Source organism: Rhinatrema bivittatum, chromosome 4 (assembly GCF_901001135.1).
Source record: "Rhinatrema bivittatum chromosome 4, aRhiBiv1.1, whole genome shotgun sequence".
NCBI classification, from domain to species: domain Eukaryota; kingdom Metazoa; phylum Chordata; class Amphibia; order Gymnophiona; family Rhinatrematidae; genus Rhinatrema; species Rhinatrema bivittatum.
In genome coordinates, this window is record NC_042618.1 from 346,631,280 (window position 1) to 346,653,038 (window position 21,759).

Genomic DNA, 21,759 nt, shown 5'->3' on the forward strand with positions numbered 1-21,759 from the left:
TTTAAAGTACGCCTAAGCTCACTTTCAACACAAACATGAAAATTACTTCAAAAATTTGTATTCCTGTTTGCACAATCCAAGTTGTAGTAAGCATAACTCATGTACACACTAACTCATCTGAACAAGATTTGTAAAATGAAAATGATCCCTACAGTTAGGTAACAATATTAAACCCTCTGTTCAGCATTAAGTTCCTAATTTCACCATTTCAGGCCATATGATAAAGATAAACTATGCCTATTTCATTATTAACATAACTGTGCATATTGTACAACTGTGTGTAATTAAAACTATGTTGGCACTATGTTTTCACTTTACACTGTTACTATATTTTAGAACGTGATTTGCTTTCAACGCTACAGATAAAGCAGAACAGAAATGAAATGCATAAAGTAATAACTAGCAGAACAATGTGTCAACGTGGGTATTTTGTTTCAGGCGATAGTAGATGTAAACACAAAAAAGGCAATCTCCCCTGATTTTTACCAAAAAGATTTTGAAATGGTATTGAAGTATATTCACTAATATAATGACCTTCATATATGGCATCATCGTAAATGTGCTGTATGAAATCAATATATTAACTTTGCCGGGATGTATAATCATAGGTCATTATTTTTTGTTTTCGTTTAGATAATATCCGTGCAACCAATGTGCTAAGTGGAACAATTGTGTCAATTCTTCAAAAATGGAGAAATTACTTACCTGATAATTTCGTTTTCCTTGGTGTAGACAGATGGACTCAGGACCAATGGGTATAATGTACTCCTGATAGCAGTTGGAGACGGATCAGATTTCAATCTGACATCAGCCCTGGTACATATAACCCTGCAGGAAGTGCAGCTCTTCAGTATTCTCCTCAAAAAGCACTGTGGATATATACATGACTGAATAACTTGAATAACTTGATTAACTTAATTTGAACCGGTTGAATTGGAAAGGTTGTGGCAGGGAGATTCCACAAACGTGTCCGGAGGGAGGTGGTGGAAATCTAGGGTATATCCCTCTCGAATGATGGATAGGACCCACTTGACTGAAGTTATCGACCCATCTTTGGTAGAATAGGTCAAGTCTGCCCACTATGGCTTCTTCCTTTGGACGGGTTGGCCGATTTTCATTGTGGGGTGCAGCTGGGGCTTGAGCCCGAGCTTGCTCCCCTTTTGTTGTGCTTGTTCTGAAAGGACTGGCTCCAGCCTGTGGGGCGGGCAGCTTAATATGTGCTTCTATATGGGTTGAAGCGCTGTGATCCTCTGCCCCTGGAGGTTCGGGGGATGGATCGCTGGTTTCTCTTATTCCTGTCCTCCGGTAGTCACGGCAGTGGAGACTCGCCCCATTTGTTAGCTAGTTTCTCTAGTTCGCTTCCGAACAGGAGTGTTCCCTTGAAAGGCATCCTTGTGAGTCTCGTTTTGGAGGATGCGTCGGCCGACCAGTTTCAGAGCCAGATTTGTCTTCTGGCTGCCACGGCGGAGGACACTCCTCTGGCTGCTGTGAGTACCAGATCAGAAGTGGCGTCCGCGAGGAATGATATAGCTGGTTCCAGGGCCTCCCCAGGAGTGTTGTTCCTGGTCTGTGCTAAGCAAGCGCGTGTCACCACTGCACAGCAGGCCGCGATCTGTGAAGACAGAGGAGACGTCAAAGGACTGTGAGGATAGATTCCAGTCGTCTGTCTTGAGCATCCTTGAGTGCTGCTCCTCCCTCCACCGGGATAATAGTACGCTTCGAGATCGTGCAGACCATGGCATCCACTTTCGGACATGCCAGGAGATCTTTGGTGGCTGGGTCCAGAGGGTACATGGCTGCCAAAGCCTAGCCTCCTTTGAATGTAGTTTCTGGGGCATCCCATTCCAGGTCAATTAGTTGCTGGACGGCTTGTAAAAGTGGGAAATGGCGGGAGGTCTGACAGAGTCCCTCTAATAGTGGGTTCTCATCTTAGGTTACCCCGAGGCACTTGTGCCCAGGATAGCAAGCTCTTTTAAGCTGTGTGTGACCAGGTCTGGAAGCTCGTCCTTGGTGAAGAAGCGTCTCATGGTTCGGTGGGGCTCTGTCCCCAGAGGGAGTTCCCCTTCCTCCAGGGGTTCTGAGTCCTCATCTGAGTTGTCCATGCCCCCGAAGGTGGGGCTTCTGGGCGGTGGGATCACTTCCCTGGGCATAGAGGGACCCGGTATGTTGAGGTCCTCTGGTGGAGCCTGTGGCCGTATTATAGGAGGCCCCGGTTGCATGTGGACGAAGGTATGCAGACCTTTGAAGAATTCCACCCAGAAGATAGATGCTGGGTCTAGACTAAGGAGCGCCGTGTCCCTGGGGAGCCCCGTTTGAGAGGGGAGGGGCCCGCTGTGCAATGCTAGGTCCAGCGTACTGCTCGAGAGGCTGGAGCCTGGTACTGGCTGGGGAGGGCCATGAGTTGGGTCCCCTAGGGCATCTTCGCACCTTATATACAGGACTGTGGCCTCCTCAAGCTGTGCAGCTCTAATGTGGCATGCTGGGCAAAGGCCCTGAGCTATGAATTTATTTTCCAGTGGTGCCATGGCTTGTGTGCATAAAATACAGTTTTGCGCTCCGGTGTGCGTGAAGTTGTGCACATAGGTTTGGTGCACGCTCAGGGAAATGTGCGGGCTGTTGTGCGCACAGGTCGAAGTCATAAACCCGGCAGAGTAAGCAAGTGGCTATGCGCGTCACTTGTGCGCACGGTACTTGGGCGCGCGACGTTGTGCGCACAAGGTATTTGTGCGCACGGCTCACCTCTGTGCGCATGGATCGGAACGGCGGACAGAGTGGTGAACAGAGCAAAATGGCAACGGCGACCACACGGACAATATGGCGAACACCTAGGAGGGTCTCCCACGTGGGAGGACCCTCTGATCTGACCGGGGTCTAGCCCTGCTAGCGCAGATCAACCCAGTGGCACTGGTCCCGGCTGACTACCTGTGTGGCTCCTCGAGCTTCGGAGACCGGAGACTTTTAAATAGATTTCTACCTTACCTTGTCTCGGCGCTTCCCGGTCTCGTTCCGGGCGGACTACGGCTGCACGGGGAGAGGGAAAATACCTTCACCGCCGCACTCGAGGTTGCACTCGCTGCCTCTCAGCCTCACCCGATGTTGGGGGCTAGGTCCCTGCCGAGGGTCGGGCGCCGGACCGAGGCTTACCTCCGAGGTACCGCGGAAATCACCTTGGGAATTCTCAACTGGGGGAGGGACCCAATGGGTGTCACCACAGGAGAGTGGGGCTTATTTGTAGAGGTAAGATTTCTTCTTATTTTGGTTTTCTTTGGTAAAATTACTCTAACGCTGTGCGAGCGTGCATAGAGTCCCTAATTGCTATGGAGACGGAAAATACTGAAGAGCTGCACTTCCTGCAGGGGTATATGTATTAGGGCTGACATCAGATTGAAATCTGACCCGTCTCCAACTGCTATCAGGAGTACACTATTCCCATTGGTCCTGAGTCCATCTGCTACATGCATGATACATTGCCTTTTTGAAGAATTGACACAGAATTGTTCCACTTAGCATATTGTTTGCATGGATATTATCCAAACGAAAACAAAAAACAATGACCTATGATTATACATCACGGCAGAGTTAATATATTGTGTCTTCATACAGCACATTTACGATGATGCATAAAGTAATGACAGGAATTTTGAAAGTCTATCTGCTGTACATTTTCAGCTGCAATTGTATTAAAGAAATATGTCAGTTTTCGTTTCTATTTCACACTCCCAGGTCAAAACACTTCTCTGACCCTCTTCTATTTAAAATAAATAAATATTCTAGTAGAACATCTCCATAAAAACTGTACTGGAGAAATGTCTTACATTTGGATTTTAGGTTTAATTTTTGGCCATTCCAAATCTGAGGTCAAGGCAAGCTATTATAATTGGGTACAGTAAGTAGTTCCCTGACCTAGAGAGCTTATGATCAGTTGAAAACTTTATTTAGCATTTTTTTGTATACCGTCGCTCAGTGTCCATTGAAACGGTTGTTTCTTTTTAAACAAGCCTATTACTGAGGAAATGGTCCCTGGTTAACATGCACAACAATGGGCCTTAATCTTGTCAAATGCACAATCTATTATGGATTTCATTAAGACTGATGCAACAAGTTTTAGTATGCGTAATCTACTGTGGCATTTATGCCAGATGTGCACCTCTGCATGAATATTTTATTACTTAACACTTAAATGTGTACTTTTAATTTATTATGCAATATTTGTTACTGAGTTTTTATATGAAAGTTTTACCATACTGTGAACACAAACAATTCACCACTCTAACCATTAGGCCTCCCTTCCACTACATGGTTGATCAGAAAAAGAGTTCAGAGTTAATCTAAAAGAAAAGACTGATGGATGAAAAGCTTTACTGCAGGGGAAAACAAAAAAATAGAGTATGAACAATTCAGATCAAATCTGAAATCGGCAAGAACTCCTAAAATACAGTATTATTCCACATAATTAAATACAGTGCAGCATAAAGCCTTCAGTCAAACCAAGGAGCTACACAGTTGCAAAAATGTTTGCACAAGTGTTTTTGTCAAGTGGAATTTAATATCTTAAATGAAACTAAGTTGTCCTCAGCAGTATGTTTCTGGGAAATGTTATGGTCCCACAACCCCGTGGTTTGGCTGTATGATTTTTAAAGCAGTTTTAATCATGTGAATAAACGCACTTTCTAAGGAGTTCTGACTTTCACATTTCATAGTTTTGTGAGGGCATGTCGGGATGGAAAGAATCCACTCTTTGGTAAAAACAAAACCTTGGAGTGTGGACGATGGGTATTTTGCTGCAGGAGAACATTTGCACTTTTCTTCTCTTTTACCCTCCTCACCACTATAAATGCAAAATCCTGTTTTCAAATTTGAAACCGGGCCAGCCTGAGTCAGATCTTTGCTCCCCAGGTCAGCCGGGCTGGGGATGCCGCAGAAGCTAACTTTGCAGCCACCTGGGTGGGCAGGAAGGGGAAAGTCATGGTCATTGCTTAAGGGAGACACCTAGTGGCCATATTTAGGGCCCATAATAGCAGGGTACATGGTCCCTGTTCCAAGACGACCACTGCAATGACCAGATCTGGTATGCTGGGGAGGATATAAAATAGGGGAAATGGTAATTGTGAATGAAGACTCATAGCTCCAAATCAGAGACCTGTTTCTAAATGAGCTGGAAGTACAAAAGAACAGGATGACACTGCTGGGTCGGAAAAAAAAATTATCCACGGACAAGCCCAACAAAGAGCTATACAAGATGGGTGATGTCATCCAATGGCACCAAGTCAGATCATTTTTCTCTCATAGTTCAGAAAGTTAAAAACATTGCCTTTTAAGCATGCACGGGCCTTCCTGCACTAGTGTCCCAGCGTGATTTTACCTGTCTTTGTTTTGTCTACTCCATGAACAGTCAAGAAAATTCTCTCTCATCACCACTTCAAGCTTGAAGAATGCTAATAGTTAAAATTGCTTCAGAGAGGTATGAGAAGAGCCATTTTAAGAAATGAGGACACAAGGTGTACATTTTGGACTTGTATTTATTGTATTGTAATCTTCAGACCAAAGCATGATATAACTAACTGTGGCCCCTGAGGGCACTAGAATACAGTGAACTCTGCCTTAAATATGAGCAACCAAACTCATCTGATCGGAATAAATCAAAGAAACATCTAAAACTGAATTTGTCAGAACATGCCAAGTCACCAGTGCTGAAAGACTGCATCAATATCAGAGCTGAGACTACTCCGCGCTGAAGAGACACAGCGCTGAACCATTGATGTCAAAAGGCTGAAATTGAGACCCTTCAGCACCAAGAAGTAATAGCACCAAAAATACTGACACCAAGAATCAACAGCACTGAGATAACATGGAGCAGAACCATCAGTACCAAAGCATTGGCATCAAGATTCACCATCACTGACTTGCTGACATGCTGTGGGTAAGCTTTTCAGCACCAAGCTTGGCATTAGCTGCATCTCACATAGAGAAATCATACAATGAAAAGGAAGCATATGGAGTCAACAAGTGACATGTCATCACTTTCTCTGTCAGAGCCTCAAACTGAGTCAACCAAATCTGTAGGTCTGTGAATTTCACTGCAAGAACCTATAAGGGAATGCCATGGGCAGACATTGCAAAGACATAAATGAAACGATGCCTAAACCAGCATTTCCCAACCGGGGAGTCGCAGCACACTGCAGTCTCATTTCCTGTTTCCCTACTGGCCTGCACGATGTCCTCCCTCCAGCAGGGGAAGTAGGAGAGTAGTGCTTATCAGCAGGTGCTCCTGCTTTCCCTCTGCTGGTTCTCCCCTACAACAGAACCTGCACGGGGCTCTGTAGGCTTGTGAGACTTGCTGGCCCTTTGCAGTTCACATTGCAGAGGGAAGCAGGCAAAGGAGGAAGAAGCAGCACTCTGTAAGCCTGCTCCCAGACGTTTGCTGTTCAAGGGTTGGGGGTGGAGTGGGAAAAGGGCCAGTTAATGTGCCACAGGGGTGTGGGGGAGAGAGAAGAGAAGGTAATGATGCCAGGGATTGGGGGAGAAGACAGAGGGAAGAAGATGATGATGATGATTCAAGGTGGTAGGGAGTAAAGGTAAGGTAATAATCATGTCAGGGAATAATGCCAGGTGGTGGAGGTAACGGGAAAAGAATGTGATGTCAGGGGGTGTGGAAGTTGAAAGACTGATGTCAGTAGGGTGGAGGAGTGGCGAGAGAAGGAAGGTGATAATGTCAGGAGGTGAAGGAGAGGGAAGATAATGATGCCAGGAAGTGAGTGAGAGAGAAGTGATGCCAGGGGGTGAAGAGAAAGGGAAGAGAAGGTGATTGGCATGGGGAGTGGAGAGAGAGGGAAGAGAAAGCGATGATGCCAGGGGATGGAAAGAGAGGGAAATTGATGCCAGAGGGTGAGGGAGAGGGGTTGCAGCACAGGGAAGGTGATGATGCCAAGGGGTGAGGAAGAGGAGTAGAGGCAGAGGGTAGGAGATGTCAGGGGGGAGAGGGAAGTGATGATTGGGGGGGGGGGGGTGAAGGGAGAGAGAAGGATGATGCAAAGAGGTGGGGAAGAGGTGATCATGCCCGGGAATGGGGAGAGGGATGGAAGGAGAGAAAAGGTGATAAGGCAAGGGTAGAAGAAAAGGTGGTGGTGATGGACGTGTGAGAGAGGGAAGGCGAAGACGCCAAGGGGTCGTGGAGAGAGGTAGAAGGAAAGGGAAGGTGGTAATGATGATTCCAGGAGTGAGGAGGTGGAGAGAGAAGGTGATGTTGATGCCAGGGAGTGAGGGAAGATGATAGTACAAGGGAGGGAGAAGAGCTGGTGGGATGAGTCAGATGACCTGAATGAAATCACTGTAAACCTGGAAGATGTAGTAGGCCAGATTGACAAACTAAAGAGTAGCAAATCATATGGACCGGATGGTATGCATCCTAGGTACCCTAGGATGCATACCTAATAGATCAGAAATGAAATTTCTGATCTATTAGTTAAAATTTGTAACCTATCATTAAAATCATCCATTGTACCTGAAGACTGGAGGGTGGCCAATGTAACCACAATATTTAAAAAAAGGCTCCAGGGGCGATCCAGGTAACTATAGACTAGTGAGTCTGACTTCAGTGCCGGGAAAAATAGTGGAAACTATTATCAAGATCAAAATCGTAGAGCATATAGAAAGACATGTTTAATGGAACACAGTCAACATGGATTTACCCAAGGGAAGTCTTGCCTAACAAATCTGCTTCATTTTTTTTGAAGCGGTTAATAAACATGTGGATAAAGGTGAACCGGCAGATGTAGTGTATTTGGATTTTCAGAAGGCATATAACAAAGTCCCTCATGAGAGGCTTTGAAGAAAACTAAAAAGTCATTGGATAGGAGGCGATGTCCTTTCGTGGATCACAAACTGGTTAAAAGACAGGAAACAGAGAGTAGGATTAAATGGTCAATTTTCTCAGTGGAAAAGGGTAAACAGTGGAGTGCCTCAGGGATATGTACTTGGACCAATGAGTGAGGTTATCAAATTTGCGGATGATACAAAATTATTCAGAGTAGTTAAATCACAAACGGATTGTGATACATTACAGGAGGACCTTGCAAGACTGGAAGATTGGGCATCCAAATGGCAGATGAAATTTAATGTGGACAAGTGCAAGGTGTTGCATATAGGGAAAAATAACCCTTGCTGTAGTTACACGATGTTAGGTTCCATATTAGGAGGTACCACCCAGGAAAAAGATCTAGGCATCATAGTGGATAATACCTTAAATCATTGGCTCAGTGTGCTGCAGCAGTCAAAAAAGCAAACAATGTTAGAAATTATTAGGAAGGGAATGGTTAATAAAACGGAAAATGTCATAATGCCTCTATATCGCTCCATGGTGAGACCGCACCTTGAATACTGTGTACAATTCTGGTCGCCGCATCTCAAAAAAGATATAGTTGCGATGGAGAAGATACAGAGAAGGGCAACCAAAATGATAAAGGGGATGGAACAGCTCCCCTATGAGGAAAGGCTGAAGAGGTTAGGGCTGTTCAGCTTGGAGAAGAGACGGCTGAGGTGGGGGGGATATGATTGAGGTCTTTAAGATCATGAGAGGTCTTGAATGAGTAGATGTGAATCTGTTATTTACTCTTTTGAATAATAGAAGGACTGGGGAGCATTCCATGAAGTTGGCATATAGCACATTTAAAACTAATCGGAGAAAATTCTTTCACTCAACGTACAGTTAAGCTCTGGAATTTTCACATGGGAGCTCCCATGCATGCTCAGTAGAGCAAAAAACTATGAACTAGGAGAGAAGAATCCATTCATTATCATGAGATGTCATCCACGTGTCAAGACTAATTCAGCCCTGCTAGTCAATGGAGAAAAATCTGCACCATCAATTATATGTGTGATCCTAACAAGAGAGAACTTCTAAATCTTTCCCTCTTCTATAAATCTATTTATAGGGAAGAACTAAAGCATTCAAGACTTTGTAAAATGCTTACACTTTATAGTTTTCACATTTAATATGCCACACATGCTTACACTTTCATTGGACAGGTATTAGATAGGTGAAGCACTTGGATGAGTTTGTGAGATACTGCAACAAATGACAAAACCCTGCAGACAAAGCAAGGCTAACCAAGAAAATGGAGGTTGGGTAAGATTATACAAAAGGTTTTACTGACGGGAAGAAATAAGGAACAGAATACTGAAAGGGGAACAAAAATTCTGGGTATCCCTGCGCAGATTCATCCACAGTGGAAACCCAGACCTACATCTCAGTTTAAAGATATGCTCCCCCTCCAAGAAAACCAAAACAAAATCTTTAATATAGTATTAGATTTGATTATTTTAAAATATGACAAGAACAAGTTTCTCATTAGCAGCTTGCTGGTATAAGCTTTTCCTTGAAGTCAGATGACTTAACAATTCATTAATTAAGAGAGTCAACTAGGTTATACAATTCAACACTAGTATAACACTACACTCTCCTCTATTTTGGACATACTTATTCTATTTCTTCCCTGTTCTGTAAGGCATGTCAAACCCCAACCTTGGTTCATCTCTAGAGCTTACATTCTATTTCCTGTTCTTGCTCTGCAGAGTGGCTAAAGTCCTATTGCTATACTTATGTCATATGTTTCAAATTCATGCTCACCTCCTTCTGGTCTACTAACAAACTTGCTAAGCAGGATTGTGTCCATCTGACAAATACCTATGCCTCCAAATCCTGCTGTCTCTTTGCCCCCCCCCCCCCCCTCCTCAAGCTGCCTCTGCCTCCCAACCTCCCTTCATTATCTGCCTGGAGTGTGGTGGACTTCTTCCATGGGAAGACTGACAATCATGGATTCTCTACCAGACCACCTCCTCTTCTCTGATCTCATTCATTACCCCTTCTTTTGGACTCTGCCACATTCCTCCTCTTCTTATATCTCAGGAGGAAATTGCCCATCTTCTCTTCTTCAAACTCACTGTTCCTCTAACCCATTCCTACCCAGCACCTCAGTTCTATCTTCCCTGCAATCATCCCATCCATCTTCCATATCCTCAGTCAATCACTGGACACTGAATGTCCCCTCTTCCTATAAACATGCTGTGATCAAACCATGCCTCAAAAACTTTCACTAGACCCTCCTTGCCCTACTAACTTTTGTTCCATTTCCCCTTCTCCTTTTTGTACCTAAACTACAAGAATGTTATGTTGACCTCCACTATCTTGACTTTCCTTCATATCAAGTCATTCTCAATCAATTCCAGCCTGACCTTTATCCTTTACATTCCACAAAAACTGCCCTCAGCAAAGTCTCCTTGGCCAAGTCCAAGGGTCTTTACTCGATACTCAATCTGTCTTCTGCTTTTGACACATGATAGATTGTGCTCAGCTGGATTTTAGAGTTCTGCTCTACCTTTGTTTTCTTCTTACCTCTCCCATCATACTTCTTCAGTATCCTCTTTCTGGTGATTCTTCCTCTACTGCTATCAGTCCAAGTGTCTCAAGGCTCTGTTCTGGTCCCTAATCTTTACATTTCCTTTGGTACTCTGATCTTCTCCCATGGCTTTCAGTGCTACTTTTGTGTCAAGGACTTCTAGATATACCTCTCTACACCAAAACTTTCAAAGAACCCATTCTCGAATTTCAGTCTACCGATACCACCAACTGGATATCCCATCACTGTCACCTTCAACTTAACATGGCCAAGGGATAACTTTACACCTCAAATCTGCTTCCTTTCTGTCTCTGTGAATGGTGCTCTCGGTGACATCTTGGATACCTTTCTCTCCTTTATACACACATCCAAAACACTGCTAAATCACTTCATTTCTTTCTAACATTTCTAAATCCGACCATTCCTTTCTGAACATGCTACCAAAACCCTCATCCATTCTTATTGCCTCCTGATTACACAACTGCAACTTGCTCTTTGTGGGACTTCCACTTAACAGTCTCGCCACTGCAATCTATTCTAAATTAGGATGCACGACTTATCTTCCTTCAATGTCACCATGACCATGTAAATCCCTCTTCTCAAGTTACTACACTGGCTCCCTGTTTGCTTCCGCTAACAGTTCAAGCTTCTTTTACTCACTTACAAATACATTTACTCTGCAGCTCCTCATTACTTATCTACTCCTTTTCTCTCCCTACACCCTTCCTTGTGAATGCCATTCACATGGTCTCTCTTACCTATGCCCTCCTCCACCGCAAACTCACAACTACACGCTTGCCACTTTGCTTTGTCATATACCTGAAACAGACTTCCTGAGCCTGTACGCTATGCTCCCTAACTGGCTACATTCAAATCCAGTCTAAAACCCCAACTTTTTAAGGCTGCTTTCAAATCCTTACCACTTTTCTACAATACACCTCACATTGACGTGTGCTTGTTACATATGCTTGTCTTCACTAGACCGTAAGCTCCGCTGAGAAAGAACTGCCTCTTATGATTATCTTATGTTTAGTAGAGCTTTAGAAAAAATAAACAAACAGTATTAAGGAGCTAAAAAGAATGTAAAAAATATCCAGTTTTTACAGGTCTTATTGGCAACTTCCTAAACGATAAAAAGCAGAATATCAGATGAGCTATGGCCATTAAGTAAAAGCATAAAATGCGGCTATTTCAGACACTGCAAATAGCTATGGTTTACATATGTAAGTCATCTCATTAAAATGTATACAGTTCAAAAGCGAAACAAGTAGTAACCTGGACTACCTGAAAGTACTATGCTTACCTTAAGGCTAGTGTTGGAGCGAGGTTGGCTTAGTTCCTGAAATTTCCACTGTTCTGATGCAGGTGTCTCTGCTCCTTCTCTCTGGGGGCCAGGCACAAGCAACGCTGCATCTGCAGGTAATGGGAAGATCCCCAAGGAAATAGGACGGTCTTTTCTATTTGACAAACAAAAACAGGAATATACTATTATATTTCTGGATATAAACATGGATTATATATTTGATCACATTTCTTCTTCTGCTCTTCATTTATTTTAGACCAAGTGATTACAAATTTGAAGTATACCAGCTAAAAAAGGCCCTGCATTAACCTGGGCCCTCATTTCCATGGCCTGCGTACAGGGCTGACCTTAGGGGTTATGGGTACCGAGGAAAACCTGCCTGAACAATGTTCCACCTGCTCTCTTCCTCTCCACTCACATGATTGAAGAGCTCGGGTGGAAGGGGTTTTGGATCTCTCCTGCCCAACCAGTGCTCTGAAAGTGATGTCTGGGGAAAGGCTACCATAATGATCAGAGCCCTCCAAAGCATGGTGCCCATAGCAATAGCCCCCTAATTCGCCACCTCTCCCAATGATGGCACTGCTTGCATGGCTTGCTGTACTGCATTTTCATCCATCTCTTCCATCAACCTGCTATTAATATTTATAGGTGTGTCTCTCTCTCATAGGAGAACTGCTTTTATGATGAAACAGGCATTTCTTTGTTCTCAGAGTGCTTCTTATTCCATTAATAGCTCTGCAGTAAACAGCTCTCCTATAAAATGTTGGTAAGATCCTGTAATATTTGTATATATTGTAATCATGACACTGAATCATCTTTTTTTCAAATGAAAAGGCACTCAAGCCTGCTGAAAGTTTGTATCATGAAGAATGTTTATAAAATGACGCCTTCTAAAAAAGGAACAGACCAAGGGGTGCAATCAGAAACACAAAGCATAGTATTAATTGTAGCACCAGTACCTATAAATAGGAGAGATAAAAGGAACACTCCAGGATCACTTCACCATCCCTAGATTTTCATCACAGAGTTTAAAAAATTCAAATTAATTTTTATATGTAGATAAAACTAACTGAATTAGTACATTTGGTACTTCAAGAAAAAGTTTGACACCCAACCTAGTCCAGGTTTCAAAATGTCTCTGCATTGGAGTTTACAAGTCCACAGCATCCCTGGATTCACATCCAGGTAGAATATGTCACTGAAAATGTTAATGTGCATTTAGGGATGCTGTGAACTATACACTCCAATGCAGAAACCTCCTGAAACACAGACTATGCTGGGTACCATACTTGTGCCTGGGAAGTATCAAATTACTATCATTTTGGTTGATTTCATCTGCATATACAAACTGCTAAATATTTGGACATGAAGTTTAAAACCTACAGATGACGACATGCTTATGAGTCTTCATTTACTCTCTTCAATTTATGGAGTACTGGGGTCGCAATGAATACTATTTCTTTTATGAAGCAGATTATTTTAACCAGCAATCCTCTTTCAGATCACTTAGTGGTAAATTCATTCCTATTTCATTTATAGGAGACTCCTGACACACACATCACTGATAATGCCACATTAGCTGAGAACAGTTTCCAATGATCACTACTCACTGGAACCTGCACTCTAGCTTTGAATCCATTGTTTTGTTTGACAATTATATAACATATGGCATTTACATAAAGTTCTAAATCAAGGTATTTCCCTAGTTAATCAGATGTATTTAATATACCATCAAGCCAAAGGCCATCATACTAGCTACTACTGGCACACATTGCCTTATGCATAATCATCGGTCTAAGTCCATTAAGGCTATGCATATTTTTTGTAATTATTGTTTTTATTTTTGCAAATAAAATTCCACTTATCTGTTCACTGAAACATATTCTGCTCAAAATCTCATAGTGAATGTTTTAACTCCATTATTTTCAAAATCTCATACTGGACACTTCAACCCCAATACGGATGCATGTTTCGAAGTGGCTCTGCATCAGGGCGCATCTTCCCGTAAAAACCAGATGATCATGGATACAACACTTATACTTATTCAAATCGGCATTTTGTTCATTATGGCACGAAATCAAACCGTCATAATATTGAATTAGGCGATATTAATGGAATTCCTATCTGAGATCAAACAAACAATTTGATAAATCAGGGTACAAATAACAATCCTCAGCTATAAGAACCCCTTAATTGTGCCTGACAGGAAATATCTGAATTGGCACAGGAGTTGGATTTTGTCCATCTTCTGGTTTTTATACCATAATCTTTTTGGTAAGGCAAAACAATAAAGGCTGGCAGGTAAAATTCAAAAAGAAGTGGGTAATTTGCTAGCAGAAAAGAAGGATAACAGTATATTACAAAGAAATATGAAATGATTGGAACCAAGTTGCCTGTTACAGTTTTATGCTTGCTTTCTATTCTACCAGGCAGGACATGATGCTTGTAAATTAATAAATAAACAACCCCCTTGTAAGCATGGTGACATGTCTTATTGTGCAAATAAAATTATTTCCTAAGTGCATTTCATTCAAACAGGGCATCATTTTTAATTATTGAAGAAACACGCATGCCATTTTCTCTTTAAGGTAGGGGGGAAGGGAAAAAGGGGATTGGGGTGTGTGAAGCAGGGAATGAGGTTGTGAGAGGTTGGAGGGGTTATGGGAAAGGGGCTAGAGAGAGAGAAATATTCAGGGTTTGTATGAAAGATGCTGGAAAAGGGTTGGGATGGGGACAATAAGAACTGGGGGTAGAGAGATGACATGAGCAAGGAGAGTACAGGTGGGAAAAGTGACAGTAAGAGGGTAGGGACCAGGAGTTACAGCTGAGAGTGAGAGCGACGCTTCCTTCTCTTTCCAATCTTCATTCCACCCCCCACCCCTGATTTTTCTCTTCTCCTCCACTCCATCCTCAGTCCCTTTTTACTTTTCTCCCTCCCCTCCTCCTCTTCCACCCCATCCCTCCTTCTTCCCTCCTCTCTTTATCCTTCCTGAATTCTCCATCTTTTCCTCCCTCTGTACCTCTACCCCACCTGCCTCAGATCCCATCTTCATTTCCCTCTTCTGAGATTCCACTGCAAGATCTCATACTCTCGTCCCTCCCCAGCTCCAATTACCAAGATCCCTTTTCCTCTAATAAAGAACCAAATTAACTGGATACAGAAATATCAAAAAATTACTTTTTATAAAATGAAAACATACATTTTAATATGCAAATATATACAAAAGTATGCGAATTTGCCATATACCTGCCACAGAATCTTGAAACATCTGCCACAGGAAACCAGACACTGATAATACTCCCCATAAACCACTGGTAAGATCTCGTCTGGAATAGTGTGTCCCCAAGTGAGTAACCGAATAGAACAGGTGGTAAAATAAATGTCACAGCCTTACTGAGCACAAAATACCAGAATTCAAAAAAGCAAGTATTGCAACAGTACATGAACCCTCGCGCACCCGGGAGCTTGGGACTCCCATGACCGCATGGCTAATTCAGCTCTGCTATCATCGGGGGAAAAAGCAAGTTTGCTTATCGTAAATGCTATTTCTGTAGATAGCAGGATGAATTAGCCATGCTGACCTACCTGCATCCCTGGACAGCTGTGCCTGAGCATGTTAATGCTTTCCTTCTGCTATTGTACAGACTGACGAGAATCTGCCTTCCTGCGCGGGAACATGCACAGCCGCACAGTGCTAAGCTCTGTAACAGCTTTGGCAAGCTCTGCCTCTCGACGCCTGACGGACGTTTAAAAAATTCAATACGCCTTACTGACATATTGAAACGGAAGAACCTTTCCTTAGTTAATTTTCATATGTCGGAGAAAATATCTTCAGAGGAAGAATTTAAAAGATTTGTCAGAAATATTTAATATTTGTTCAGACTATGCTTTGAGTAGGCTTTTTTTTTTTTTTTTTTAAACATACCCTCGTCTGTGAGAGAAGTCAAAAAACGAGAAGATGACTGATTTATCAACAATTTATCAGCAAGACTCCTTACCAGCACTCCCATGCACAATCACATCTCACCTGTACTCAGATCTCTTCAGTGGCTCCCTATCTCCTACCGAATACAATATAAGCTAGCGATGACTCTTCAATCCGCAATACACAACCTACACTCCCCCCAATGGCTTTCCTCTACTATAAAAACCCACGCCCCCCTCCCGACCGCTCAGATCGTCTAACCGAATGCTATTGGATACTCCACATCCAAAGCTCACCCGCCTTGTGGAAACCAGAACGCGTGCCGCCTTCTCCGCAGGACCACTCCTATGGAACAGCCTACCACACGAAGTAAGAAGTCTCCGAGAAAGGACCTTTTTTCAAAAAAGCCTTAAACACCTCTTCAAAAAAGCCTTCCCTAACCTAAATGACAATAGACAACCCCCAACCCCCCCCCCCCCCCCCCCGTTATACTACTTAATCCTCTTCTCCTATCCCCCTACTCCCCTTCTTCAAAACGAACTTCTACCCCCTTTCCCTAATGATCCCACGCCATAGATTCTTGGGATTTCCTTCCCCCCTTTCCTAAAATGTATGCATTTACCTCTTCTCCCTCCCCCCATCCTTATCCGTATATGCTTTACATTGTACCCCGCTCTGAACGTAGAAAGGGCGGGAAATAAATCTGTTTTAAATAACTAAATAAATGGATTTCATCTGACAGCTTTGCTGTCACAACTTTCTTAGAGAGTTCTGGAGGCACTTTGTAGCTCCCACTAGCTTGATTATGATTTTTTTTTGTAATTTAGATTTTATTGAACAAACATGAAATATATAATAATGTTTCAGTGGCACTGCCAGTGCCAAATCGTTACAAACTAATAAAGAATGGAACAATTGTTCCTTTCTTATCTTTTAAGGTTTTGTTTTTTTTTTTTTTTAATTGCATCTCTACCAACCCCCTCCCTTTCCCACACCTCACAACTTCAACACTCTTCTACGTACGTTGTTGATGGTGAATTCTGAATGTGAACCTGATTGTTAAGGACAAAATATTTGAGAAATTGAGGATTAGGACTTTTCCCCTATGTGGTGAAGGCCACACAAAAGAAGAGATGACTTTTTATTATGTTCTAGAGTGATTCAGATTGATGCCATGTACCTTTTGAAATTCCCCTGAAAATGCCTAATTAGCTATAAGCAAACAAAGTAGATTTTGTTTGGGTTTTTTTTTTTTTTTAAATTAACACAATGGTCTCATTCTTTGGGTAATAAAATGTCTGAGACCAGGTGCACTACTTACTGCTGGAGATTGATGACTGTAATTGTGTTTGGAGCTCCCTTTGATTTCCCTTCTTTTAGCATTAAAAAGTCACTTCAAGACTTTGGTAACTATTTCCTTTGAGAATGTTTATTTTTCTCCTTTTCCTGGTGGACTTTAGTAATAGAAGAAGGATGTTATTGATTTGTGTTATATACATGTGGTTTTTTTCCTACTTATTACTTTCTTTACAAGATGTATTTCTTGGTATTATTTCAAAGTGAATAAATAAAAGTTAAAAAAAAAAAAAAAAAAAGCACAGAACAATTAAAGCCAATTGTGGTTACATTGGAGTTGATGAGGGCTGTAATTGTGGATCTGCAGAAATCTGTTTCCATTCATGTAGACACTGTTTTGAGTACTCTGGATGTAATAACTAAATATGTGGGTAAACATGGACGTTTATTTCAAAATTATGGTGAAACATTTGACTGAATTAGGGGAAAAAATTCCTAGTCTTGAGGAATCTCATGTAAGCCTTCTAGAGAATCTTTTTCACAATTAAAGATGGAAAACAATGAGAATTATTCTAGTCAGTTAAATTTAAGATTCTTAAATTTCCCCCAATGCCCTCTAATTCCTCCTTTAGAAAATTAAGAAAATTCTATTGTGAATTTCTAAAGGTGTTTTAAGGAGATGATTTCAGTAATATCTAAGGCTTATTTTTCTAAAATAAAAGGCGATGTACCTGAGGGTTACGAGGGAAGAGTGAATTGGTTTCTGATAGTTTAAATCTTACAGATTTTCTGGGAAGTTCACAAATAGTAGTAAAGGATAGGGCAACTTTGGTGGATTCCTATGTCTAAGAATCTGATAAGTTATGGACCTTGAGGTCCTTTATTCAGGTTAAAAATGTTTGCTTCTTGGGACCAAAAATTGCTTTATTCCCAGATGTTTCAAGGGAAACAACTTAAGATGTAAAGTGTTTCTTTATAAAAAGGCTAGAGTTTTGGCTCTCGGTGCTTTTTTTTTTTTTTTTTTTTTTAAGATTCCCTTGCAAATGCCTGATTAAATATCAAAGTAAAAAATAGTATTTTCTGATCTGCTTCATTTGGAAAGTTTTCTACAGGATATAACAATTCCCACTTCTGTAAACTGTGTCTAACTCTACAAGATTGGATAAGAACATAAGAAATTGCCATACTGGGTCAGACCAAGGGTCCATCAAGCCCAGCATCCTGTTTCCAACAGTGGCCAATCCAGACCATAAGAACCTGGCAAGTACGCAGACACTAAGAAGATCCCATGCTACTGATGCAATTAATAGCAGTGGCTATTCCTTAACTAAACTTGATTTATAACCGTTAATGGACTTCTCCTCCAAGAACTTATCCAAACCTTTTTTGAACCCAGCTACAATAACTACACTAACAACATCCTCTGGCAACAAATTCCAGAGCTTAATTGTGCGTTGAGTGAAAAAGAATTTTCTCCAATTAGTCTTAAATGTGCTACTTGCTAACTTCATGGAATGCCCCCTAGTCCTTCTATCATTCGAAAGTGTAAACAACAGATTCACATCTACTCGTTCAAGACCTCTCATGATCTTAAAGACCTCTATTATATCCCCCCTCAGCCATCTCCTCTCCAAGCTGAACAGCCCTAACCTCTTCAGCCTTTCCTCTATCATTTTGGTTGCCCTTTTCTGTACCTTCTCCATCGCAACTATATCTTTTTTTGAGATGCAGCGATCAGAATTTTACACAGTATTCAAGGTGTGGCCTCACCATGCAGCGATATAGAGGCATTATGACATTTTCCATTTTATTAATCATTCCCTTCCTAATAATTCCTAACATTCTGTTTGCTTTTTTGACTGCTGCAGCACACTGAACTGATGATTTTAAAGTATTATCCACTATGACTAGATCTTTTTCCTGGGTGGTTGCTCCTAATATGGAACCTAACATTGTGTAACTACAGCAAGGGTTATTTTTCCCTATATGCAACACCTTGAACTTCTCCACATTAAATTTCATCTGCCATTTGGATGCCCAATCTTCCAGTCTTGCAGGGTCCTCCTGTAATGTATCACAATCCGCTTGTGATTTAACTACTCTGAATCATTTTGTATCATCCGCAAATTTGATAACCTCACTCATCGTATTCCTTTCCAGATCATTTATATATATATTGAAAAGCACCGGTCCAAGTACAGATCCCTGAGGCACTCCACTGTTTACCCTTTTCCACTGAGAAAATTGACCATTTAATCCTACTCTATTTCCTGTCTTTTAACCAGTTTGTAATCCACAAAAGGACATCGCCTCCTATCCCATGACTTTTTAGTTTTCTTAGAAGCCTCTCATGAGGAACTTTGTCAAACGCCTTCTGAAAATCCAAATACACTACATCTACCGGTTCACCTTTACCCACATCGCCCCTTTACCCGGATCGCCCCTTCAAAAAAATGAAGCAGATTTGATAGGCAAGACTTCCCTTGGGTAAATCCATGTTGACTGTGTTCCATTAAACCATGTCTTTCTATATGTTCTGTGATTTTGATGTTTAGAACACTTTCCACTATTTTCCCGGCACTGAAGTCAGGCTCACTGGTCTATGGTTACCCGGATTGCCCCTGGAGCCTTTTTTAAATATTGGGGTTACATTGGCCACCCTCCAGTCTTCAGGTACAATAGAAGATTTTAATGATAGGTTACAAATTTTAACTAATAGATCAGAAATTTCATTTTTTAGTTCCTTCAGTACCCTAGGATGCATACCATCCGGTCCAGGTGATTTGCTACTCTTTAGTTTGTCAATCTGGCCTATTACATCTTCCAGGTTCCCAGTGATTTCATTCAGTTCGTCTGACTCATCACCCCTGAAAACCATCTCCGGAACTGGTATCTCCCCAACATCCTCATTAGTAAACACGGAAGCAAAGAATTCATTTAGTATTTCTGCAATGGCCTTATCTTCCCTAAGAACCCCTTGGTCATCTAATGGTCCAACAGACTCCCTCACAGGTTTCTTGCTTCGGATATATTTTTTTAAAGTTTTTATTATGAGTTTTTGCCTCTATGGCCAACTTCAGTTCAAATTCTCTCTTCGCTTATCTTATCAATGTTTTACACTTAACATGACAATGCTTATGTTTTATCCTATTTTCTTCAGATAGATCCTTCTTCCAATTTTTGAAGGATGGTTTTTTTTTTTTGTCTAAAATAGCCTTTCACACCTCATCTTTTATCCATGACTTTAATCGGTTTGCCTTCCTTTCACCTTTCTTAATGTGTGGAATACATATGGACTGCGCCTCTAGGATTGTATTTTTAAACAATGCCCATGCCTGTTGAACACTTTTAACCTTTGCAGCTGCACCTTTCAGTTTTTTTTCTAACTATTTTCCTCATTTTATCCTTGTATTTCCTATAACAATTTGTTTTGAACTGTCTCCCCATTATGTGGTCTAATGTTTAACAATATTTCTAAGTAACTGGCTTTGTTTTATATTTGCCTAAGAAGAATTCTTACCTTAGTTAATATACTATATTTTGCTTTGCTGTTTCACTTCTTTTCGTGTTTAAAAAATCAATAAAGAGATAATAAAAAAAAAAAAAAGAAAGCTCAGAAGATCCTTAGCTGTGAGGAAGTCACCTTCTCATGGGCTCTGCACCATTATAGCCAAAAGGAAAAATAGGCTGACTCCATGCTGCATCTTTACCAGTCTGATCGTGCACTGAAGTCCTCCTGATGACAATTACTGGCCTTTCCCTCAATGCGCCTTGTGAGGCTCGCTGAGGTTTGAGAGAGGACTTTCTCTGTACTGCATCAAGACTCTCATCCTATACCAAGGACTTTAAGAAATTATTGAAAACTCGTTTGAGCTAGCTTTTAACATCCCTGACTTCACTGCGAAAGATGAAGAGGTGACCCCTTCTGAGTAAGCTCCATTTAACTGATGTACAGGTTAAGGGGCTAGGTGCAGAGTTATTTGCTGTTGATTATCTGATCTAATTTGTGATGTCTGTTTTGCTATTTTTTTCAATTATGAATATTTTAATTTTGTAAACTTCCCAGGGCTCTAAATGTGCAGTATTAAAAAAAAAACAAAAAACTTTTAAATAAATTAATGAATTAAAAAGCCTTTACCTGCTGTCATATTCTCTGTTTCCCTAGTCCAGATCTATACAGAGCTGAATTTTCAAAATCTTTTCTGTGCATAAAATAGTTTTATGAACATAAATGGCTGTTATAAAATCACAGCTGGGGCTCTGTTTCCTGGTATGTAAACCTAGTTTCAAGAGTGCTTTTACATGCATTGGGAAAAGGTGTTCCAAGGGCTGGAGTTGAAACTTGCTTTTTAAAATCAAAGCGTATGCATGTATGCATACAAATTAGCCTACACAACTTATACCCTGTGAAGAGCAAGTAATTTGCACTTGTACCAGGCAAATTATCTGAGCATTTTCAAAGCTAATTTATGTGCATAAGTACACTTTGAAAATGATGATTAGAATCTGCTAGTACAAGTTACACAGACTTTAGCACTACTCACAAAAAAGTGCTAACCAATGTGTAAAAAATATTAAACTGAAACAAAAAGCCCCAAAACAAGCAAGTGAAAAAAAATCCCCAATATCCCTGCATTTTGGCAAAAATGCCTTCATTAAGAGGATAAAATAATAAATCAAGACATCCTGATATTGTGTACATGGAGACATGTGGGTCTATGATTAATAGAACAGACATAGAAAATCATGTCCCAGGCTTTGTAAATTAGTTAGGACCTGAGGACTCATTACTCAAGTGTGTCCAAACAGTGCTCGATTAGTATTCGTAATTTTGTACATT

At 41.3% G+C, this 21,759-nt stretch overlaps 1 protein-coding gene across 5 annotated transcripts in view; it reads right to left on the reverse strand.

Annotated features, from left to right (window-relative positions):
• The window catches only part of SPAG9 (sperm associated antigen 9), a 279,218-nt gene that overhangs the window by 142,312 nt on the left and 115,147 nt on the right, over positions 1–21,759 (reverse strand). For all 5 annotated transcript variants that reach the window (XM_029600655.1, XM_029600656.1, XM_029600654.1 and 2 more), the window contains one exon: positions 11,698–11,851. In XM_029600655.1, coding sequence (XP_029456515.1) covers positions 11,698–11,851 — 154 coding nt within the window. The remainder of the gene's footprint in view (positions 1–11,697; positions 11,852–21,759) is intronic.